This window comes from Rhinolophus sinicus, chromosome 3 (genome assembly GCF_057876585.1).
Source record: "Rhinolophus sinicus isolate RSI-liver-muscle chromosome 3, RSI-T2T, whole genome shotgun sequence".
In the NCBI taxonomy this organism is placed as follows: domain Eukaryota; kingdom Metazoa; phylum Chordata; class Mammalia; order Chiroptera; family Rhinolophidae; genus Rhinolophus; species Rhinolophus sinicus.
In genome coordinates, this window is record NC_142503.1 from 151,516,078 (window position 1) to 151,541,124 (window position 25,047).

Consider the following 25,047-nt stretch of genomic DNA (forward strand, 5'->3'; position numbering starts at 1 on the left):
TTCAAGAATGGCCATGGCAGCTGGGAGAAGGAGAGGTAGAGAAGTGAGTCTCCCCTATAATCTTTCCCTTATTGACGCACATTAGATTTTCCCCAACTTTTCATTATTACTGTAATAAACATTGCACGGGTTTGCTAGGGCTGCCTTAACAAAGTACCACGAAATGGGTGGTTTAACAACAGAAATTGATTGTCTTACAGTTGTGGAGGCTGGGAGTGTGAGATCCAGGTCTCGACAGGGTTGGCTCCTTCTGAGGCTGAGGGAGAATCTGTTCCAGACCCCCTCTGTGGCTTGTACATGGCGACTCCATGTCCTCTTCCCCTCTGGGAGTCGATCCGTGCCGAGATTTCCCTTTCTATCAGCACACCAGTTATACTGAATTAGGGCACACCCTAATGGCTTCATTTGAACTTGATTACCTCTGTAAAGACCCTATTTCCACATAAAGCCATATTCAGAGATACAGGGGGTTAGGAGTTCAACAGATCTTTTTGTGGGGTGACAAAATTCAACCCATAACAAATGTCAAGAAAGAACAAGGTGGTTCACGGATTCCTTTATTTATTTAGGAGGGAGGGGGAGGGACGCAGAGGGGATCAGAGGAAAATTACCTGTGGGGAAAGGGTTTGGAAGGGTTTGCGGGGACTGAGCTAGAAAGCAGTAACACTGATTCTATAGTTGAAAAGGAGTAGTGCACATTTGTAAGTACCTGGTGCGAGTTTTGTAATAAAACCTACCTTATGAATAAGTACAGTGGAATACTACTTAGTACATTCATACATGTTTCTACCTCTTGAGATTTTTATATATACAGTATATGATCTGTTTTTATAAATGTACAGCTTGAGAAAAAGAGACCCTTCTAGTAATAGGTACAGCATGAAACACAAAACCAACATGGGCCAGCCACATTCCAACTGAAGACCCAGAGGAAGCAGGGCCGACAGCCCAGCCCCAGCCCCAGCCCCCGCTCAGCCCGGCAGCCTCATGGTCCCGGCAAGTGTAAACCAGCGCCCCTCTGCAGCCGTGGGCTCAGCAGGCCATGCCGGACCTTGGCATTTGCACAGGAAGTGCCCACTCACGCCAAGCCCAGCCTGCAGAGAGCGGGTCCTCCCTGAGGGAAGGTGGCAGAGAGGAATGTGTCAGGTAAGGAAAAGAGGGATGAAAGAAATGTGCTCTTCAAGTAAAGGCACTTGTCAGCGGCCGGCTCCAGCCTTTCCCTGGGCCTGGTGAGCAAGCGGGGTACTGTTTTGATAGAGCCAACAAGGTCCGAGTGGACCTCGCCTGTCCGCTCACCAGGTTTAAATAGAATAAATAAATCTTAGTGGATGGTTGTTTTGCCCTCCTGGGTTCATATGAAGAGGCTACCTTTTAGGATCATTTATTGAGTGACACTCTCTTTCCCCAACCCAGCTTTTCAATGTCCTCCATGGGGAACATGCCAGAATAACTCCAGGCCGCGGAGAAGCAATTGCTGGCTATGGATCAGAAGGAGAACTTCCAAATGTCCCCTCCCCTGTCCGAGCCTGGAGTTCCTTCACCCCGTGTGTCAGAGTCTCTGTGCACCTCAAATCTTGGTCACGTAGTTGTTGGGGAACAGGCCCTGCTTGCCTCGTAGTCGGCCCGTCCACCAGCCGGAAGGATCTACAGGGAGACAGAGATGGCGACCGTGAACGGGCGCAAGGCTGTTCTGCCCGGGGCCAAACACCCAGCGCCCATGGTGCATCCCACCGGCAAGAGTGATTTGGCTCCACCCAAGTTCTTTATTTCCTTTTATTTTAAATAAAAAGGTTTGTGGTAAAAAGTAACCCCTCCCCCACAGCAGACACACAGGGAAGAACCTGCTGCCCACGTGTGAGATGTTGCTGACACTCCCACTGTCAAGCTTTTTAGGGCTGCCCAGCCTGTGAGATGAGACTGACTGCCATTCCCGGAGCAGCTGCAGCTAATGCTGAGCCAGGGCCTATGCATTCCGGGCTCCTCAACAAGCAACCTTGGCTCTGGCGCAGCTGCTGGGCTGGCAGACTGTCCGGTTGTGTTGTGGTCTGATGGCTCCCAGTGGTGCTTCCACCCGGTTTCTTTCACAGGGCTACTCCCCCACTGCACCTTTCACACTCCTAGCTCCCCCTCAGAGTGTCGCTGGGAGAGCCTAGTCTGCAACACTTCATAATCCTCACTTCCCACCTTAATCCCAGTCCTGCAACACTAATAAGTATTCGGTACATATTCTTCCTGACCTTCTGTGATCATAAACACCCCCCCACCACACACACATTTTAAACAGAAATGGGCCATTCTATGTCTTACTATTCTGCACCTTGCTTTTCAGTACTTAACAGATATAACCTTTCCATGTCTGTATCTCATTTTTTAAACAGCTGCACTGTATACCAAAATTTATATAGCCAGTCCCCTACTGATGGACATGTGTTCCCCATTTTTCACTATTAATGCAATAAATGTGCATACATATATACACGTATCTTTATGCCCATGTGCAAGTAGTTCTATAGGAGAGGTTCCTGGGTCAAAGAATATGAACCTTCTATTATCCTTTATAAGAAAAATATAGTTTATTTTTTGAAATAGGTAAATATTTTCAAATGTACTTTCAAAAGTATGAAAGGATAACCAGTGGAAATAGCCACCCAGATCCCTTCTTTGAGGGCAAGCAAAGTTACCTATTTCTCATACTTTCTTCTAGAGCTATTTCATGTATATAAAGGCAAGTATTTCTAAAAATGACCCCCTTTGTATGCAAATGATAGCATACTGTGCATATTGCATGTTCTACATTTTAAAACCACAATAACGCATACTAAAGATCATTTCATATCAGTATATAGACAGCTTCCATATTTTCGTCTATAGCTGCATATATGAGCTATTTCCCTGTTCATATCATTTACCTATTTTTCTATCAGTTGTTGGTCCTTGTCATATGAGTTGCAAATAGCCCTCCTATTTTTATTAACTCTTTACGATATCTTAATACTTAAGTAGTTGAATCAAATGATCTCTTATTTTACAGCTTCTTGGTTTTATGTCACGTTTAGAAATCCTTTCCCACATTGATGTTATTAAAAAATAAACTCTCCCATACTTATAGGGCTTTTATGTTTATTTTATACATTTCAGTATTTATTTATTTGAGATTTATCTTGGTGCAAGGGATTAAATATAAACCCAAAGTAACTGTTTTGACATGGGGATTTAAATATTGTGATAAATACTATTAAATTTCCTCCCCAGAAGTCTATTCCAGCAGGAAAAAGTGAAAGAAGGTAACTATTTCCCTGACTGACCACAGATATTATAGTTCACACTTTATTTGCAATGACAAAACCCAGAATGTTCTGAAAATCAAAAATTTTCTGTAACTCATTTGATGGGAGAACTTGACCCGAACTGACATGAGTTTCTTTATGCTGCCACTTTCCATGGCGTGTGAGTGCTCGTGTTTCACTGGAGAAATATTGACTTTGATCTAGGCTCTTGCCCTGGAACCTTCAAGAGGTGTTATTTATATATGATATACATACACATCATTATTAACTTCCTAAAAGCTCCCATCTCTGATTTCTGAAACTCATTTGGATAAAGGAATGTGGCTATATCATATTTTAATCTTTGCTGGTGTTGCAGGCGAAATGTTTTGCTTTGTATTCACTGATGATGGGGTCGCTCAGCTATGCATCGCCTCAGTAGCCCTTGTCCACTTCGGGACTGGATTCTCTGTTTTATTATTCATGTGGAGGAGCTATTTATGTGCGTAAAACGTTTTTTCCTCGTCTGTTTTCTATAATTTAACTTTGCTCCTGGTGCTATTCACCACAGAAGGTTCTAATTTAGCCTTTTTATGAGGTTAAATCCTGTATGGTTTGGGGGCTTGATGTCATCCATAGGAAGGCTTTTCCTAACCACAGATTAATATAAAATTCTAGGCTTCCTGCTAACACTGTTAGAATTTAGATACATATTTTTAGATCTTTAATTCGTCTAATATTTATTTTGTGTATGAGGTAGATATCTAATTTTATTTTATTTTCAAAATAAAAAGTAATTGTCTATCCTTTCCCCTGATTTCAAATGCCACAATTTATCATATAATAAATAACTATATACAGATGGGTTTGTTTCTGGATTCTATTCTTTCCCATTTGTCTATGTATTTATTCTTGCACTCACACTACACTTTAAATTATAGTGATAATTTATAACATGTTTTGATAACTTCTAGGACTCTGCATTTTACACACATATATATAATTGTTTCAATTTTACCCAATACATGTTATTTTTATTTTTTTAATATATGTTATTTCTTTAATACATGTTTTAATACAAAAATGTGAAAATATTAAGAAATGAAGAGAGTAATACTTAAAATTTGACACTTGAGACCATTTTAACATTTTCTATAACATATATATGTATATACATACATGCTGTCGTGCGGGAGACCCGGCGGGGTCTCTGCTCCCGCTCCCCACATAAGAATGCAGGATATGGTGAGGCCAAAAAGGAACACCAACGCAGCCATAGGTAGGGCAGTCATACCACTATATTCTCGCTGGCGGCATCCGCCTCTCTGCAATCCGCTCTTGCCAGGCAGCCACCATCTTCTTGCTAGCCCCCATTCTTTCTCCTCTCTCTGCTAGCGTAGCCACAGCAGTTATATTAGTGGCCAATGGCTCACTGGTTACAGCTGACGGCCAACTAGCCACAGCTGATGGCCATGCAATCACAGTTGATGGCCATTTACTACCTGAGCCAGCACCTGTCTATGTGAGGCCGAGAGCCTGGAAATTTCTTTCTGGGGTTCTGCCCCCACACATGCATATAGTCATATGTATTTTATATTTTTACAAAAATGAGACTATAGTTTATAGTCTATATTTTGTACATAGACTAATTTTTCCTTTTTCCCAGGAACATTTTTTCCATTTCAATAAATATACTGTACTTTTGTATCATTACCTTTAATGAAAACTTTTTTGCATTGAAGTTCACTGGACAGATATATCAAAACTTATTTAAGAAATTCCTATTACTGGATATTAGGTCATTTCCAATATTTTTGCTGAACAAAACACAAAAATCCTGTTTGTCTTTACTATTTCAACACTTATTTTTACCCCGGTACTTCTGAAGGGAGATACTAAATGACTATTAAAAACTGTGGAAAACCAGACGGTTAAAAAAGATAACAGTAACACCCAGAGGCCATTTAGAGGGATGTTGTTCCAGGGACCTGGAATTCTCGGCAGAGTGAGCCCATGTGATGAGACACTTGTGAAAAGCACAATTCCTAGAACTGTCCTTGGCCACTTCTTCCTGAAAGCCAAACTTGCCAAGGACCACTGTTCACCCAGGTTGTCCTTGCTCTGCTCCTAAACCTTGGAAGACTCTGCACTGTCCTTACAAGTTCTCTTGAGCCTGACTTTCAGGGCCCTCTATGACCAGGCCACTCCTAGCTTCGTCTCATCTCCCACTTCACCTCCTTGGGAATTCTGTACCGTGGTTGAGTGTTGGCTCTTTTCTCTAAAATGAGCTGCTCTTTCTAGGCTCCATGTCTTCTCTCTCTGCCTGTCTCTCTCCCCATCCGTCACCACAAATGCCATTTGCTTCATTGTGCCTTTTCTATTAATAACACCTTAAGTCAGAACTTATCCTTGTTTTTTGTTTCCATAAGCCCTAATGTTTTATTATATATATATATATATATATCATATGCTAACTTATTTTCCCTACCAAATGAATAAAGCATTCAGCCAAGAGCACAGGTCACTTTTATAATGGGTATTATAGGTTACTTCCCCAGCCTCCATTCCATCCCTTTCATTATGAGGAGGCCATGAAGTTTGGGTGGGATAGACCTAACTCCTATTTCCCAGGGCCGTCCCTGCCAGGTCTAACCCACAATGGGCGGTATAACCTTTGTCTGGCTACTACAGAGCTTGGGTCAGGGATGGGTGCATGACCAATGTGGTCCAAACCAAGTGAAACTAAGACTTCTGTCCAATGGCTAAGAGAAGAAGTCTCAGAGATACAGATTTCAGACGTGGTTTGATTTGTTAGTCGGGAACTGATGCAGCCATTTTGCTACCAGGAGGAAAAGTAGCCTGAGAAAGGAGAGGGCAGTACGGGGGCAGAGCCCCAGAAAGCAGTTTCCAGGCTCTCGGCCTCACATAGAAAGGTGCTGGCTCAGGTAGTAAATGGCCATCAGCTGTGGCTAGTTGGCCGTCAGCTGTAACCAGTGGGCCATTGGCCACTAATATAACTGCTGTGGCTACGCTAGCAGAAAATGGGGGCTAGCAAGAAGATGGTGGCTGAACCTGCAAGCGGCGCCGTGAGGGTTGCGAATTGTGTGGCTCCTGCTTCCTGTTTCTCCAACCCAGCCGCCAGAGAGAATATTATGGTATTAACCCCCCATTCATGGCTCCGTGGGTGTTCCTTTTTGGCCTCACCACATCCTGTGTTCTTATGTGGGGAGCGGGACCAGAGACCCCGCAGGCCGCCCTGCATGACAAATGGCGCAGCGAGCAGGGTACGGTGCCAGCCAAAGCTCCCCTAAGGTTGGTGAAGCAGTTTATGCATATGAACACTCAGTCTCAAGAAGATGAGGAGGAGCAGCTGCCCGAGAGCTGGACCCCCGTGGAAGGGTGGGAAGATGTGGACGGTTCCCCAACCAGCAAAGGCCGGAGAAAGCAAAGGCCATTGCGGCCCTGTGGGCTGGAAAGTGCTGCTGAGGCAGCCGGGATGCAGGACTTGTCCCAGGAGGAAACGCTTGCTGAGTCCTCCGTGGGAGATGAGGGTGAGGTCAAGGTCGTCCCTCACCCCCAGGACAGCCCTGGCGAGTGACTGTGGACTATGGGGAATGGGCTCCATCCCTAATTTAATGGACCGCTTGACTGTTTGCTTGGGAACTTACCACCATGTAGTGGAACTGGGGGATATTTGCTTTTGTGTTTTGACTGGCCGCCATCGAGAATATGTAAGCACCTTGACTGTGAGCCGCTGTTGTTCCAGCACGGTACCCTGAGAGGCCCAGAGAGAGTGGCAGTGCCCTGAGAGCCCTGGCTGTGCCCGGGGAGACTGGTGGTACACTAAGAAGCACAATAAGTCTGGCTGTGCCCAGAAGCACTGGTGGTGCCCTGAGAAACCCTGGCTGTGCCCAGAGAGCCTGGCTGTGCCCAGGATATTGCATTCACCTCCAGGCTCGTCGCACAGGGCCCCTCGCGGAAGACACTTGTCGCGTAGATTGTGAGGCGAGAGCCTGTAGTGGTGGAGTGTGGGGACAGAGCCCCAGAAAGCAGTTTCTAGGCTCTTGGCCTCACATAGAAAGGTGCTGGCTCAGGTAGTAAATGGCCATCAGCTGTGGCTAGTTGGTCGTCAGCTGTAACCAGTGAGCCATTGGCCACTAATATATCTGCTGTGGCTATGCTAGCAGCAGATGGGGGCCTAGCAAGAAGATGGTGTCTGAACCTGCAAGCGGCACAGTGAGGGTTGCGAATTGTGTGGCTCCTCCTTCCTGTTTCTCCAACCCAGCCGCTAGAGAGAATATAGTAGTGTGACTCCCCTACCTATGGCTCCGTGGGTGTTCCTTTTTGGCCTCACCGTGTCCTGTGTTCTTATGTGGGGAGCGGGAGCAGAGACTCTGCAGACTGCTCTGCATGACGAATGGCGCAGCAAGCATGGTACGGTGCCAGCCAAAGCTCCCCGTAGGTTGGTGAAGCAGTTTGTGCATATGAACACTCAGTCTCAAGAAGACGAGGAGGAGCAGCTGCCGGAGAGCTGGAACCCCGTGGAGGGGTGGGAAGACGTGGACGGTTCCCCAACCAGCAAAGGACATTGCGGCCCTGTGGGCTGGAAAGTGCTTGCTGAGGCAGCCCGGATGCAGGACTTGTAGTCCCAGGAGGAAACGCTTGCTGAGTCCTCCGTGGGAGATGAGGGTGAGGTCAAGGTCATCCCTCACCCTCAGGACAGTCCTGGCGAGTGACTGTGGACCATGGGGAATGGGCTCCATCCCTAATTTAATGGACCGCTTGACTGTTTGCTTGGGAACATACCACCATGTAGTGGAACTGGGGGATATTTGCTTTTGTGTTTTGACTGGCCGCCATCGAGAATATGTAAGCATCTTGACTGTGAGCTGCTGTTATTCCAGCATGGTACCCTGAGAGCCCTGGCTGTGCCCAGGGAGACTGGTGGTACCCTAAGAAGCCCAGTAAGTCTCGCTGTGCCCAGAAGTACTGGTGGTGCCCTGAGAAACCCTGGCTGTGTCCGGGGAGAATGGTGGTACCCTAAGAAGCCCAGCAAGTCTGGCTGTGCCCAGAAGCACTGGTGGTGTCCTGAGAAACCCTGGCTGTGTCTGGGAAAACTAGTGGTACCCTAAGAATCCCAGGAAGTCTGGCTGTGCCCGGAAGTACTGGTGGTGCCCTGAGAAACCCTGGCTGTGCCCAGAGAGCCTGGCTATATCCAGGATATTGCATTCACCTCCAGGCTCCTCGCACAGGGCCCCTCGCGGAAGACGCTTGTCGCGTAGATTGTGAGGCAAGAGCCTGTAGTGGTGGAGTGTGGGGACAGAGCCCCAGAAAGCAGTTTCTAGGCTCTCGGCCTCACGTAGAAAGGTGCTGGCTCAGGTAGTAAATGGCCATCAGCTGTGGCTAGTTGGCTGACAGCTGTAACCAGTGAGCCATTGGCCACTAATATAACTGCTGTGGCTATGCTAGCAGAAAATGGGGGCCTAGCAAGAAGATGGTGGCTGAACCTGCAAGCAGCGCAGTGAGGGTTGCGAGTTGTGTGGCTCTTGCTTCCTGTTTCTCCAACCCAGCCGCCAGCGAGAGTATGGTGGCATGACTCCCCTAACTATGGTTCCGTGGGTGTTCTTTTTGGCCTCACCGTGTCTTGTGTTCTTATGTGGGGAGCGGGACCAGAGACCCCGCAGGCCGCCCTGCATGACAAATGGCACAGCGAGCAGGGTACGGTGCCAGCCAAAGCTCCCCGAAGGTTGGTGTAATAGTTTGTGCATATGAACACTCAGTCTCAAGAAGACGAGGAGCAGCTGCCGGAGAGCTGGAACCCCGTGGAGGGGTGGGAAGACGTGGACGGTTCCCCAACCAGCAAAGGCCAGGGAAAGCAAAGGACATTGCGGCCCTGTGGGCTGGAAAGTGCTTGCTGAGGCAGCCCGGATTCAGGGCTTGTAGTCCCAGGAGGAAACGCTTGCTGAGTCCTCCGTGGGAGATGAGGGTGAGGTCAAGGTCGTCCCTCACCCCCCGGACAGCCCTGGCGAGTGACTGTGGACTATGGGGAATGGGCTCCATCCCTAATTTAATGGACCGCTTGACTGTTTGCTTGGAACATACCACCATGTAGTGAAACTGGGGTATATTTGCTTTTGTGTTTTGACCGGCCGCCATGGAGAATATGTAAGCACCTTGACTGTGAGCTGCTGTTATTCCAGCACGGTACCCTGAGAGGCCCAGAGAGAGTGGCAGTGCCCTGAGAGCCCTGGCTGTGCCCGGGGAGACTGGTGGTATCCTAAGAAGCCCAGTAAGTCTGGCTGTGCCCAGAAGTACTGGTGGTGCCCTGAAAAACCCTGGCTATGCCCAGAGAGCCTGGCTGTGTCCAGGATATTGCATTCACCTCCAGGCTCCTCGCACAGGGCCCCTCGCGGAAGATACTTGTCGCGTAGATTATGAGGCGAGAGCCTGTAGTGGTGGAGTGTGGGGACAGAGCCCCAGAAAGCAGTTTCTAGGCTCTCGGCCTCATGTAGAAAGGTGCTGGCTCAGGTAGTAAATGGCCATCAGCTGTGGCTAGTTGGCCGTCAGCTGTAACCAGTGAGCCATTGGCCACTAATATAACTGCTGTGGCTATGCTAGCAGAAAATGGGGCCCTAGCAAGAAGGTGGTGGCTGAACCTGCAAGCGTGCAGTGAGGGTTGAGAATTGTGTGGCTCCTACTTCCTGTGTCTCCAACCCAGCCGCCAGTGAGAGTAGAGTGGCCTGACTCCAGTATCTATGGCTCCGTGGGTGTTCCTTTTTCGCCTCACTATATCCTGCGTTCTTATGTGGGGAGCGGGAGCTGACACCCCGCATGACACCCTGCATGACAGCAGCTACAAAGAGGGCAGAGCTGGAATAAGCATTATAAAAATGAAAGTGGCATCTTGATCAAACTGCGCCTGAAATCTGGCCTACTTCTGCAAGTTTCCGGTAGAGGAGCCCATAAATTCCCTTCATGGTTAAACTAGGTTTTACAGCCATATGTCCGCATGCTCTCTGGGAAGCTGCCCCAAACCAACCACCCGGCCAGCCAGCCTTGTACTTACCTTCTTTGATTATATCGATAATGTCATTGGCATTGAAGCTGAGTTCATCTGTGTCCTGAGCATCGTAGGCATACAGAGCCTTGCACTGTGGCACCTGAGGCTTAGGCTTGGGCTGGGGCTTGGGTCTGCCCCCTGCTGGGGGAGGCCGACTGGTAGTTTGTCTCCGGACCCTGTGGAGAGAGAGGAGGCAGGTGGGAGATGGCACCCGACAGGAGGTGGCACAGGACAGTGTGGTGGTTTGGACCATGGGGCTAGCACTAGCCTGCTCAAGTTCAAATCTAGCTCCATCCTTAGAAGCATATGTCGCTCCCTCAACTTTGAGAACAAAATACCCTCCCTGACAAGGTCAGTGCAAAAGTACATAATTAGCTCTAAATAACCATTAGCTGCTATTGTGTCCTCAGCATATTGTGGAAAACATACATATTCATACAAAAGTTTATAAAGCATATTTATACACCTAAACGAAAGTAAAACAAATAGTCATGAACCTACCCCCTCCCCCAACCTCAGAGGAACTTTGGGCGGTGCCCTAGAAGCCCACAGGTGCCTCTCCTCAGCCGTAATCCCTCCCAGAATGAACTACACACTCGATGAACAATTCTGCGTTTCTTTGTAGTTTTACCACACACACAAGTCTCCCTATAAATGATACACGCAGTTTGCCTTTTTTAACTGCAGAAGGAATCATATTCTACCACTCGCTCCATTTCTGAGGTGTACCCTGTTGATGCATGGAATTGTAGTTATTCACCCTCATTGCTTTATACTGTTCCACTGCATGGATGACATAATTTACTTAGTCCACTGTTAAAGGTCATTTGGGATGATTCGTTTTATTACAAAAAAATGCTTCTGTGAATGAAGGTTCTTGTCTGTGAGCTGACCCAGCACTACTAATATTTTGACCACATCCTTCTTCATTGTGGGGGGGCTAAGCTACGCACTACAGGCGGTTTAGCAACCCCCCCGGCCTTTACCCTTAGGAGGCCCGTAGCACCTCCTCCCCTGGTGGCGATCACCCAAAGTGTCTCCAGCCCTAGGACCCTAATCCAGCTGTTCTAGCTTTCAATGTGTTCTTTCTACACACTGTCCTGCCTCCAGTCACCATTCATACATTGTCTCAAAGGCATATAACTATAGCTTGCTCCTATTTAGGGAGATTTTTAAAGAGATCTGAAATAACTTTATTAAATATGTTCATAAAATAACAGGAAATGGAAATATAGAAAACATTCTCCCTCCCCACGTCCCCCCACCCCCCACTTTGCTTAAGGACAAACCAAAGGAAAGCCTACTTTCATCTGCTTACAAAAGAAACCTATGCTTCAGATTTCTTCTAAGAGGGGTTGGGCTGAACTCAACATAGAGCTGGCTGTTAGGTCTGGGCGGGTCTGTTAACACCTAACACCTGTGGGAGCAAGGCGGCAAGGGGAAGGTCTCTCCATGGCCCTGAGTTCTGGAAGGAAAAAGCACACGTGGCTTTGAGTTGTGCTCTCAGGAGGCCAGAGCCCCACTGTCTTTGCTGAAGTCCTGTGATAGCAGATGCTAATTGGGTGCTGATAAGTAATTCGGATCATGAGAGGTGGCTTGGGGGAAACAGGGGCACTGGCTGTCAGCTGGGTGGCAGGACTGTTCCTGGAAGAGGTGGGGCTCTTTGGGTGCTGCCTGCAGCTCCCTGTGTGGGAGGGAGCAAGCCCCTAGGTTACTCAGGCTCCAGTCTTCTCAGGTCAACCCCCGTCTGCACCAGCCCACCCCCACCAAGTCTTATAGATCGTTAGCGTGACAGCGTTTCCTCCCTGTCTATTGGAAATCCCCAATCCCTGCTGGACAAATGCTCACTTCCCTGAAAGCTGACTGGGCAAGCAAGCTTTTAATTAAGCAACCTATAGATTAGGGATGTCAGCATTTGGTTAATAAGAGCCATTAGCCTGAATACCAGCAGTCAGCTGATTTCCCAGCAACAGGGAATGGGGTGGAGGGTGGGGTGTGCATTAGAACACCCTGGGAAGGAGAGCCTCCAGCCTGGTAGATCCAGGGAGGATTGGGAAGGCACTTAGGCGTGCGTGTACGCACGCACACACACACACGTGTACACACACAGACACACACACATACTCATTAAGTACTCATAGATGGACATTTAGCATCTTATCCCCAGGGGGAAAAAACCTTCCACCATTAGTACAAGTTGATGAAGTATCTGGAACCCAAGAGTACTAGCATTTAGGTGTAGTCCCCTGAGGAAGGCGGGCTTCTCCGTGGAGATAAAGACGGATGACCCCTGAAAGGTAGGCATGTTCTCCCTGTAGCCATCCCAGAAGTCACTCCTCCATGTGCCTCTGCCCATCGCCTCCCGTTGACCACGCCCTGTCGGTTCCTCCTCCTCCATGTCTTCCCTGCTGGCTGCTTCCTTCCTGGGCCCCTGAACACCACCCCAGCTCAGCATGTATTCGTTCACCTCACTCCCCTACTGAGAGTCCTTCTGCTCTTGGGAACTGGACCCAGACTCTTCATGGGGCCAACAAAGTCCCTGACTGGCGTGAGTCCCGCTCGCCCTCAGCCTCACGACTTGCCACAGGCCACACTGGCACCTTCCCACCTTTCTTCATGGGAAGTCCCTGAGGCCTGGTTGGAGTTAGGACCCCCTGTCCATACACTCCTCGCTCACATCATATTTGCAGGTGAAAGACACTGCTCTCCCCCTAAGATCAGGAACAAAACAGGATGTCAGCTCCCGCCAGAGCAATCAGTCAAGAAGAATAAAAGACACACAGATTGGAAAAGAAGTGAAAATACCTCTATTTGTAGAGGAGATGATTTGCACATAGAAAATCCTAAGGAACACACTAAAAGACTATTAGAATTAAAAACAAGTTCAGCAAGATTATAGAATACACGATCAATATGTAAAAGTCAGCTCTATCTCTATGTATTAGCAATAAACAATCCAAAAACGAAACTGAGAAAACAATTCCATTTACAAGACATAAAAAAGAATATAATGCTTAGGAGTAAATTTAACAAAAGGATGATTCTGTTTATATGAAATGTCCAGAAAAGGCTAATCTATATTGATAGAAAGTAAATTAGTGTGGTTGCCTAGGGCTGGGGTTGGGGGTTGGAGTGATGACAGCCAATGGGAAGGCTTCTTTCTGGGATGATGAAAATGTTCCACAATTAGATTATGAGGATGGCTGCACAACTCTGCGACTATACCAAAAACTGTGGAATTGTACTTTAGAGTTGATTTTTTAAAATCTCAACAAGTAAATATTGGGGCTTTGCAGTACATTGCTGAAAGCGAGTGACCTTGGCCAGGCTGTACGCAAGCAGCCACTGGGTGTCCAGGTAACCGGGCAGAGAGGGGCGGATGGACGTGAGGAGGACTGCTGAGAAATCTGTGTGAACACAGCCATTGTGTGGTTTTCGATCCCAAGGCATCAGAGGCTACTTCCTCAGGAAAGGCAAAGTGAAACCAATCAAAGGAAAACCTCAGGGATTACTGGGGAATTTGGGTTCCTGGGTAAACCCCCGGCAACAGTCACTTTGATTATCTCTGGACCTGGAAAATGGGTACCATGCGGGCAATGTAAAGTCACTTGGACATTTATCAGTTGCCTGAATGGGGTTCGAAGCGCTCCACAGTTGGGAGGAAGGAGAGTCCAGTCAGCTTTGAGGTGGTGCTATTGCTGGGGATGAGTGTGGACTGGCAGCCTGTCTTTGATGGGAAATGGATGTGGAGGCGGAAACAGCTCTGCATTTTGCATTGGGAAAGGGTATGTGTGAGCAACCCTGAGATCACCATGTCTGGCTCTTTCCTGTTTAAATGTTCTCTGTGACCAGGATGCGGTATAACTGCTCCAGTTAAGGCAGCACCTTCCCAAAGAGAGCCAGTTACAGCAAAGCCCTCCTGTTCACTGGCCAGTCCTTCCTGCCTCATGCTCACACCTGAGCAGGCCTCCACTCTTCTTGCGAGTGTCCACACATGGATGTCATCTGGGAACCCCTGCCTGTACCTGTATGAAATATAGGTAAACTCGCCTGGTTCTCTGCCTGCTCTGGGCAAGGCACGTGCGAGGCATTTTCACAGAGGTTGCTTCATTTTAACCTTACAAAACTCCTGTGAAATGACGAATGCAGGGTCCTGGGATTTCCTGCTGGTTTCATCATTGGATGGCAGGATGGCATACGCATAAGGTTCCCAGAGCTCCAGCCACACTGACTTTTCTGGCCCCTCGGTCTGGCAATGCTCCCCTGGCCTGTCCCCACCCTCCAACCTGTGCTGTTAATCACATTCTCTGGTAGCCCACGCCTGCTCGGAGCAGGGGATCAGTGTAATGGTACAGGGACTTGTGTCACTATTGGCTGACTCCCTATTAGGACAGTAGGCTCCGCAGGGGTAAGGCCTCACCTGTGTGTGCTCACTAGGCCCAGGAACTCTATGTGGCCTCAATCTGACCGTTCTGCTGGAGTGACAGTCTGCAGCAGGAGACACTGGCTTATGAGTCAGTGCACTGGGTTTGAGGCCCAGCTTTGCCACCGGCTGGCACATGACGTGGGGGCATCAATGTACCTCTTGAGGCATCAGTGGCTTCATCTGTTAAAAAACGGGGATTCAGGTGATGGCCCAGGTCTTTTTTCTAATTCTAAGAGAGCTTTACAGAGTGCTCACAACAAAATCTCTACTGTCAGATGTGCCACAGAACACAGGTAGTCTATGCCCAGGAAGTAATCACTATTTCTATGTTTCACCATATCGTGGACCTGGAAACCACCAGAGAAAACAGTCGGCGAGAACAGCCATTTTCCAGGCTCTAAGTCAGACGGGCTCGCCCTAAACCCAGATAATCTCCTTTGCATCACTAGGTGGCGATCCTGTGTAATCAATAATGAGGAGAGAGAACGGCTTTCTACAAAGCTGCCAGGATGTGATTAATAAGGTCTTTTTAGGTGCCCGGAGGCCTCCATCCATAGCCACGAGCCAACTGGTCAATGCAGTGAAGAAGGGATTCAGTCTTTCTCACACAGCAAACAACTTGCACCCAGGGAGAAAACCTTGCACCTAGGGAGCTGGAACTGGCTCCGTCCAGCACGTGATGAGCAAGAGGTCACGCTGTCAGCAATTTTGTTGGTCAGTTGTTCAACAGTCATTGTTAAAGATGAAATCAAACATGTTTACTATTGATTATATTAAAAGCAAAGGCAATAACTACTCATAACTCAACCTCTAATTATTTTACTACATTTTACTTCTATGGATGCTCTTGAAGTTATTAATGTCCGTCGCTTACGTCGGGTGGCAGCCTGCGTAACGGTGTGTGGCTGGCTGTGCAGGACTTGGTAACTCTGAGACCGGTGGTCGTCACGCCGGCAGCACGAAATCAGCCGTAGTGAGAGTAAAAACTGGAAAGTACTACAGCTCAGGCTTTTTTAACCCCCGAGAGCCAGCCATTCACCAGCACGCCCCTGTTCCCACGCAACCCTCGAGGTAACTCCAGAAGTGACAAAAAGCAACACAGCCTCGATTGTTTTGTAATGGAGATGCAGGAGTTAGATAATTCTGGTACCTCTGGGATTGTATATTTGCATTCCCAATAAACCCGACATGATTGAAAATTGTGTTATAAAAGCCATGATTTCATTGGGATAATGGGAGTTGGAGCAAGAATTTCAGACTCACAACAACACAATTATTTTTCCTGTTGTCATGTCAATAACAAAAATTCACTTTATATATATTAGCATGTAATTATAAAACTCCACCTCATTGAGCAAATCCAGTGTTTTATTCTATGGAACTGTGGCACCATGTAATGTCGCTTTCCTATTACTACTTGACCCACGATTTCGGGGTAATTTGTACACACTGACCTCTTCATTGTGTCTATTCCCCATTAAGGAAACAATTACACGAAGGAGCTGAGCTACAGTAATTTGCTTTTACAGCAGGTCTTTTTATGAGTAGGGCATTAGACCTCAAATGCAAACACATTATAGCCCATACCACAGTTTCCTGAGTGATGAAGCACGTTACATCTGTGTTGCGTTGTGAAAACCTGCACTGCTGGAGAAATCCTGTTTTCATGGCGGGGGAGACCAAGTGGTACCTTCGCCCTGAGACCTCCAGCTGCCGGCCGACATTTGGACCCTCATGGACAGCTGCCCCATCTCACAAGATGCCAAGAGCCCACAAGAAAACAAAACCCCAAATGACATCAATGACAACGAAACGCTCTAAAGTGAGGGTTTGTTTGTTCGCTCTCTCCTGGGAATGCCCGCTACTTTCTAAGGGATGAGTTGTTCCGGTGACTGGAGCAAAGGCTGTTTAACTAGACAAAGACCAGAATAGTACAGCGGCAGAAGGAGTTTGGGACTTTACTTACATCGTCCAAAAGCAGCTAATGTCTCTTGCAGTATTACCACACAACTCTCTGTTCTGCTGTTGCTCTGTGCCCACGGAGAGCAGCATAGCGTTTACACGTGTGTGACACAGTGTATGTGCTGTGGGGGAAGGTGTCTCCCTGACTGGTCCCCTTGTCTTGGCTTCCACAGGCTGCCTGTCCCCCTGTTAAAGCCAGCAATACCCAAGCTTAGACCCTCATGGAGTCCAGAGCTATGCATGTCAGAGATTGCAGTGCATGACAGGAAAGCCACTGGGCCACAGGACACCCACTTTTCAATCCTGGTAGAACATTAATATTTCCCTGCAAGACCAAAGCACATGAATAACAATAATAAAACAAATACAAGTAAACTTTCAAGTTGCAGTGCCTTACAGTTTACAAAGCCCTTATTTAAACTTCAAGAAATCCTGAGGTGTGGGCTTTAAAATTATAGTTATTAGCCCTGTTATACAGGTAAGGACACTAAGGTGTAGAAAGATGAAGCGACACACGTGAGGCAGCACAGCTGGTAATTAGTGAAGTGACCCTTGTGCCAGCATGTGGCACAGAGAAGGCGTGTGGCCCAGTAAATAGTCGATGAACGAATCAAGGAAGGAACAAACACATGGCCTGGGACTCACACCCAGTCTCTGCAACCAGGAACTGTATGCTACTGCACACGTCAGGCCACCTTTGGTAAACGTCTCTGCAGCCCCCACACCTCTGGGGCAGCGGGCGTACCTGGTCCGTACCAGGGTCAGCTGGAATTAAGCTTTCAGATATCATTTCTTTGTTCTGCAGATGTGAAATTTATGCCTTGAAATTCTAAGAAGGAAAATAATGGCATTTTGTTTCATTGGCTCTTTAAAATATGCTCTGTTCCAAAAGGTTGAATCTATAAACATTACTGGAAATGTGGGACTGGATGCCAGGAATTCCTAAGCTTCGTGTCTGCCTGGGCCAGGATACGGCTCCTGCTCCTGCAGATTAGGGGTTGAGAAATATTGCTATTGGACACTTGTTGGAAATTTTAAGCCCCTTGAAAATATGACTCCATTAGGAGAATCTTGACAAGAGACACACAGGCAGCATTTACATTTTTCTATCGATCCCGCCTTTGTGGCATGGCCAGAAGCCCTACCACTGAGCACTTTCAATTTTTTCTTGTCTCTCCAAACTCTAGTTCGATTAATCTCTGGAGTATCTCGAAATTTCCTGAAGTTGTCCTCCCATGAAATAGACCACAGGATTGAAAAGGCCAACAGAAAAGACATTTCCAGTCTGGGTTTTAATACTTGCAGCAATGAAGTCGAGGTAGATTATGTGCGTCTTGGTGATAGGAGGGGAAATATAAAGCACACTTGGTTGGTACATCAAATGTTCCTATGAAGTCAGAACAAAGGCCAACGATGAGCTGCTTATTTAATTCTTGCTTAACCTGTTCTCTTTCCCTGAGAACCACAAAAGATCTTTAAGCCGAACCAGACTTTTTGAAAGGTATGCTAAGGGAATGCGAGATAATGATCCCTCTACATCTCTGTTTTCTTGGATGACGGTAACGATGACCACAGCAAGAATAGCTACCATTTCACACACGTGGCAAGGCAAGGGTCAAGAATCCAGTTGGGATGGCAAATAATTTAGTGAGGACTTCATGCTCTCTCCAAAAAAAACTTGACTGAACCTAAAATAAACTGACAAAGATTTTCCTGAATTAACTTGAGGTGCTAATTACACCATTCGATTTTATCCACATTGCACGATCCAAAAGAAATGACTGCTTATGATAAATATGTCTACAAAGAAAAGTGCATCGGGGATGGGAAAGGGAAAGGAAAGACGAACCCCAGGGTGTGAAAGGCAAAAGAGAGAAAGACTGTGGCAATCTTGTTTATCTGGATTGGCAAATTCAAGATCACTGTTTGGAACTGGAATGTATAATGTATAGGACTTTTCGTGTTTATGGAAAGGTACAAGCTTGGGATCCCAAAGCTGGCTGCTGGCTCCAACAACCTTCTGTGGAAAAATGCAACTCATGTTTCCTTGGCACAGAGGAGCTGTTAAATGCAGGTAACCATGAGGCTTTTGAAATACACGTCTAAGGTCCCTGGCAACATTAGAAATTGTTTTCATTTTAATTTTTATGTGTTTTAGAATATAAATACTAAGAAAAAGCTTGGCCCTTTGACCAGAGTACAATTTCTTAAGGAATGTTTGCACCACAATAACTTTAAGTGTACAATGAGGAGACTGGCGGAGAACTTGTAGCTACCGCCCTCCGCGTGCGTAATAAGATCATGAGTTTTACACACAATGGAGGGGAAAACCGTACTGCCTGGGAGACGGCTGTGGAGGTACCCTCTGCTTCCAGCCTCACAGCCATCGCCAAGATGGCATCATGTATGCCTGATCTTTAGGCCTGGAGGTGGCAAGGAGTGTGATAAGATTTAAATAGGGAACTACAGAGCTGAGGGCTGGAAGGGAGCAGCCTCGGTTAAGACACAATGTTCCTAAATTGCCTGCTTTTGGCTGACAGATGCTCCCAGCTGGCTGGTGTGCAAGTCTGTAACTCGCAAAGCAGGCTGGAAAGATGATTTTGCTTGCCAAAACCAAAGCAAGTAGGAAGCTAACAGAGCTAAGAGATTTGGTGTATTTTGTTGATTGATTTTAATCCCCTGTCTACTTTGGGACATCCAACCGGGCCCAGGAAGGGTTGTTTGAGTATTTTAGTGATGTCCATCCATCTGAATAGTGTAGGTCTGGGTTACGGAGTAAAAATCCTATTGCTTTAACATCACCCTTTCAATTCACTTTTACACAGACCCTTCCTTGGCTTTATCCGTGAGACTGTAGAGCAGTGGTTTTCAAAATGCGGTCCCTGGATCAGCAGCAGCATCTGAGAACTTGTAAGAAATGTAAATTCTTGGGTCCCGCCCCAGACCTACTGAATCACAAACTCTGAGAGTGGGCCAGTAAGTTCTCTGGGGACTCTGGTGTACATTCAACTTTGAGAACTGTTGCTTTAGCTTAGACCCAGCCAATCAGGTAAACCATGATCATTAGAACTGGGGATACAGCTACTTACACAAGAGTGGGGGGCGGGTGGCGGAGAGAGCAAGAGAGATCTAATAAAGGGTGGCAGCCACTCCACTGATGACCAGCTGTGTGAAGCTAAGGTGCTTCCATATCTGTAGCCCAGACAAAGTTAAGACTTGCCAGGGGAAAAGAAACACCAAGAGAGAACGTGGTCAAGTTCCCAAGCGCTTTGTGGTCTTTAGAAGAAAGATGACAAAGAAGGAAAAACGTCTCATCTTGGTGCCTGGAGGTGACCGGGTGGCTGCCCCCGAGAGGAAGGAGCTGTTGTTTTTCCCCCAGCACGGCTCTATTTTGTACACAAGTCTCCTGATCGCATCTAAAACTAGTTCATCATTCTAGAGACATGGAGAAAATGGAAAATGGAGGAAGGCATGAAGGAAGCAAAGCGTGGGCTGGAGCAGGCCCATTATCGGGTTCAGCAGGAAGCACTACTCCAACACTGAGAATCGTGCAGAGTTGGGAGATTCCTGAAAGGTCACTAGTTCAGTTGGTTGTCTCAGCACCACCTTCCTCACTATCACCACCACCTTCTTCATCAAGCTGCAGTTGGCTGAGTGGCCTCCTACATGCCCAGTACCACGGTATATTTATGTGTAATTTCTAGTCCTCCCAACAAGCCTGCAAGTTCGGTCGTATTGCATCGGTGTACAGATGAGGAAAATGAGGCTCAGAGAAGACAAGCAGCAGGTCTCATATTAGACAAGTAATAGAGGCTGAAATAGGGCTATCATCCTTCCCTAGCATTTAACAACTGTGATATTTCACTGTAGTATTCCTGCCTGGTGATTTCCGTGCACCCCATGCCTGTATACTTCCTGGGGACAAGGTGCTCCTCGCATCCTAGGGCAGCTCATTTTTGGGCTCCTAGAAAGTTTTGTTTATTGGTGACAAAATCTACCTCCTGGCAAAGTTCACTCACTTGTCTTGACGGTGGCCCCAGCTGTATGCCTGGTGACTGTACACGACACATCTAATCCCCCTTCCACGCTGATAATTCTTTGAATATCTATAGAGTTCCAAGTATCCTCGCTTCCTCCAGCTAAAAAGCCCGGGTTTCTTTTTACTACTCTTCATTTTCTGTTCTAGAAAGGCAGAAAGTCTCTCAGTTTAAAGCCTTTAAGTTTTATATTCATAAACAAATGTCTGTATCTCATAGAATGCTGGGATGTTATTCTCAGTGTTTCTAATGACTCTTTGAGCTATTGTATTCATGTGACTGCAGGTACAGACATAACTCAAAAACGCCATTATTTCTCAAACATGCCCAAGAGCAAAAAGGTCACCAAGTAATCGAATCTCAGTGCCAAAGGGGACCTCTCTCCTGAAGCTCCGAAGATAAGTCCTCTCTGGAGAACAAGCTGTGTGCTATCAACTTGACTGTACTTTTAGAAATGCCAACCAAGGGCCTTCTGGCCTTCGGTCTTGGATTACAACATGTGGGTGGAAACCTGGGTTTCAGAATCACGCATAGACAGCCCAGGGAAATCCATGAACCTTGGTGTGACTGATGGAGATGGAGGCCACTGGCTTCACCCATGAGTGGTGGGAATCTTACCCTGCAGCACCCTGGTCTGGGACCTTGAGGAAATCCAAGCTCTCCGGCGTCTGTGACACTCGGTCTGAGCCGGTGGACTGTTGTCGTGGCAAGGGCGGGCGGGCCATGGAGGTGTACAGGCTTTTCTGATTTGACCTCTGGTTTCCAGGAGCGTGGGGATGTGGCACAAACTGGTTTTTGATGACTCCATTCTGATGGTATCCTAGAGAGAGGAAAAGAAGAGAAACAAAGCTTACATTTTGTGATCCTTTGCTAAAAGGCTCTCCAAATTTCTTTCATCTATTAACCAAGAGCAGCTTGCTTAACTTCTCCAGGGCCCAGTTTCCCCATCTGAAAAAATGGAGGGCATAATTGCTAATAGATTGTGAGGAACAGAGCTAATACACATAAACTGCCCAGTGAGTGCCTAGAACATGGCAGACACTCACACATACTTGTTGAACTTGACAGTAGAATCATCAGATATTCAGGCTTTCACAGCCCACTGTCAAGGAAAGATAAGCTTGAAACTAGCTGGCTGGCACATTCTTGGTTCTAAGAAAAATTATGAGGTTATGATTCCAGGGGGCTGGCAGGCAGCTGTTGAAATAGTTGGACACCCATTCTCAAAGGGTCAGTCTTAGGTGCCCTCTGCAGGAACCTGTTGTGAGAGGTGGAGGGCACACTCTACACACGCAAGGAAAATGTGGCCACTGGTTTGATCAATCCAGATAGAGCAAGCTCTCTTAGCCAAAAAACGGACCTAGTCACAATCGCATCATCTGGTAAGTAATGGATGATGGTTATGGGCTCCCAACCATGGGCCGTGGCTGGAAAGGGCATTATCATTCCATGCTATGTATGAAGAAGCCCTTATGTCTCCTCCCAGTGACAGATCAGGGCAGCAGTGAAGAAGACGACTCCTCAAGGCGCACTTTGGTGAAACCACCATAAAACCTCTTCCAACTGAATTACGAGAGGAACTCTTTGGTACAAGTGGGATGCCCTTAGTTTATAAGAGGGACGAGGGGCTCAGTTTTGTCTCTGCCTGTGATAACTACATTGACCGTGAGCAAGGTCTATTACTTTTCAGAGTGTCAATTTCTTCATTAAAGAAAGAAGGAGCTTGGTGAAACCCCAATTGCTACCAAGTGTGCCAAGGCCAGGAGAGGGGCATGCAGAGCGGGATGAGCTCTAGGGCTGTGATGCTCAAAGGGGGGTCCAGAGATGGGCCACTCCATGCTGTTCCTCACCCACTCACTCGCCATAAGTTCAGAAATTAAGAATAAGCACTTACAAATGTTCACAGCAGTTTCAAAGACATATTTCATACCTGTTGAATCTAATAAGAAACTTTGGCTTATACTTTGAATGCATTTAAAATTCCATTCTTCTAGTAATTTTATTTTATCTGACCAAAGTATGGTTTGTGATGGATTGAAAATTAAGAAAAAACAATGACAATAACCCAGGTCCTTCACCACAGATAGTGTGAAAAGTGCCGATCTAAGGGATTTGGGTCCAACTGCCTCATTTTATTTATGAAGAATCTGTCACATAGAGAGGTTGGGAGCCATGTTGAAGGTCAGGTATTTGGTGTGGGGTGACTTTGGCCAACCTAACTGAGGCAAATGAGCTTTTCCAGGTGGTCTGGCCAGGAGTTTGCATGGGGGCTGGCACATAACGGTAACATGATATTATCCGGTGCTCTTAAGGTTACTTTGTGCTTGAATTTTCTTCAAGGATAAAGGCAGCTGGGCCAGGAAGGATGGGGATGCCAAAAGAGATGAGAACTGGCATGGGTGTCCATACCTTGGCATACAACTATCAGGTTCCAGCACAGAAGACAAAAGAAATGCTTTTTACTGCTTATCTCAGACGCTGCTACATCTTGCTCGGGATGAGCTGAGTCAAGTGTGGTCCTAAGATGATCCTCTTAGGCTTAGAATCCTAAACTTATTAACATCAAACCTTCTGGGGGCAGTTTTTTACTAACTGAATTTTGTGAGTGATGGAAAACTATTTCATAAATGTTGAGAGCTCTTCAAACACTAAACAGATTTTTAAGGGCAAAGTCTTACATTTATTTGGGTTTAGATTTTATTGACCACGTTATACTTTTATCATAAAAAGAAATATGAAACATAAGATCTAAACATTTTTTGTATCAATTTTGTAATTATTTCAGCTATTACTTTCTGATGAAGAATAAAAAATTTCTGCTTATTCATTAAGCTGTAAACTAGCTGCAAAATATCATCATGGTATTTGGCTCGAGCTGGCTAACAGTGGTGGGATTATACCTGGAAAACTCCTATTTCTATAAAGACATCATCCTATAACTTAAAAGCTGACAACATTCAGGTTTTTAAAGGCAAAGAACCCCTTTTTCTCTTACCGAGGGAGGAAGCCTTTCTTAAGGGAGAAATATTGCTAGGTAATGAAATCCAGCCACAGTTCAGTCTTACTAGCTCATACTTTCCCTGAATTTCAGAGTCACAAGTAGTGCCATTGTGTTGGTGGGAGTACATCTGGCGCTGAAATGGCTCCTGGTTGGCAAATAGGTGTGCATTTATTTGTTAATGGGTTTCTTCCCAAATATATTTTGTAAGTTATAAGTCCAGGATAGTGGTGCCAGTCTATGGCACGTGCTTGGCTTACCTGGCGGGGGAGGGGCAGCTCTCATTGGGTAGTTGGCATTGTGAGTCCCACTGGAATAACCTCTGTTTTGAGTGGTGTTCCTTCTGGTAGGACCTGAAATAAACAAGCATGACAGTTACAATCAGTACTACTGGTTGGTTTTATGGCTCCTGATGGCTTTTTTGCTTATGGAAAACTTGTGAGATGCTGGAATCCAGGTGTCAGTCAGATCTGCAGGAGACTAGTTGCAGTGGAGAAGGGATATTTGAGGGAAATATTTGCCGTAGCTATTGGATGGGAGGGGCTGGAAGATGTGTTGAAGGTATGGCTTTGAAAGGTTAGAGACAATGGCTTTAAAAAGAGGCATTAATAATCTTAGAAAGGCGTTTCTGTTTTTGTAGACTTTCACAAGAGACAGGCGTGACACTTTCATAGTCGTGTTTTGAACACAGCGTAGAATCTAACACGCCGGGGCTGCATATCACAGCCACCCGCAGGAAGTACACGTCCGCACTACGTGGACCTCTGCTTCTGTCAAAAGCCTTTCATGCAAGTGTTTGTGTTCCAGCCTTCCGATTAAATGCAGAGACCACAAAGGGTAGAAGCAGCCTTGTACCTTCACAGACATGAAGGATTAGAAAACAAGCTGGTGCTAAATGGCACAGCCACTGGTGAGGTCTGGGTCGAGACGTATGTATTGGGAAAGAAAACAGTAAACAAGTTCTCAAATGGGACCTGAAGGAGGGTAGGATTAAACCAGCTGGAAGAGGGGTCCAGAGGGAACTCCTTATAAAGAGAAGAGCTGAAGAACGGAGAAGAGCAGGAAGTGACAAGGCACGAACAGCACAAAGCAAAGGAACTGGGTCTCGGTGTCCTGGACCAATGTCGCTGTATTAGACAATGAGACAATGACCCACTTTGGGGCCTACTGAGCATTGCGTACACACGTCCTGCTCATTACCAGCAGCCTTCCTCTGCCATGCTCTGTGTCTTGGAGTGTAGTAAGCCCAATGGACCTCTTCACTTGGGCCACTAGGCCTCTGCACCCCAGCTAGGTCT

General features: G+C 46.7%; 1 protein-coding gene across 1 annotated transcript in view; it reads right to left on the reverse strand.

Moving 5' to 3' along the window:
• Nucleotides 1-540: 540 nt before the first annotated feature.
• The window catches only part of MYO1E (myosin IE), a 190,527-nt gene continuing 166,020 nt past the window's right edge, over nucleotides 541-25,047 (reverse strand). Inside the window, exons 25-28 of the mRNA XM_019732308.3 lie at nucleotides 24,010-24,102; nucleotides 21,370-21,571; nucleotides 10,333-10,502; nucleotides 541-1,644 (exon numbers count right to left, since the gene is read on the reverse strand). Coding sequence (XP_019587867.1) covers nucleotides 1,568-1,644; nucleotides 10,333-10,502; nucleotides 21,370-21,571; nucleotides 24,010-24,102 — 542 coding nt within the window. The 3' untranslated portion in view covers nucleotides 541-1,567. The remainder of the gene's footprint in view (nucleotides 1,645-10,332; nucleotides 10,503-21,369; nucleotides 21,572-24,009; nucleotides 24,103-25,047) is intronic.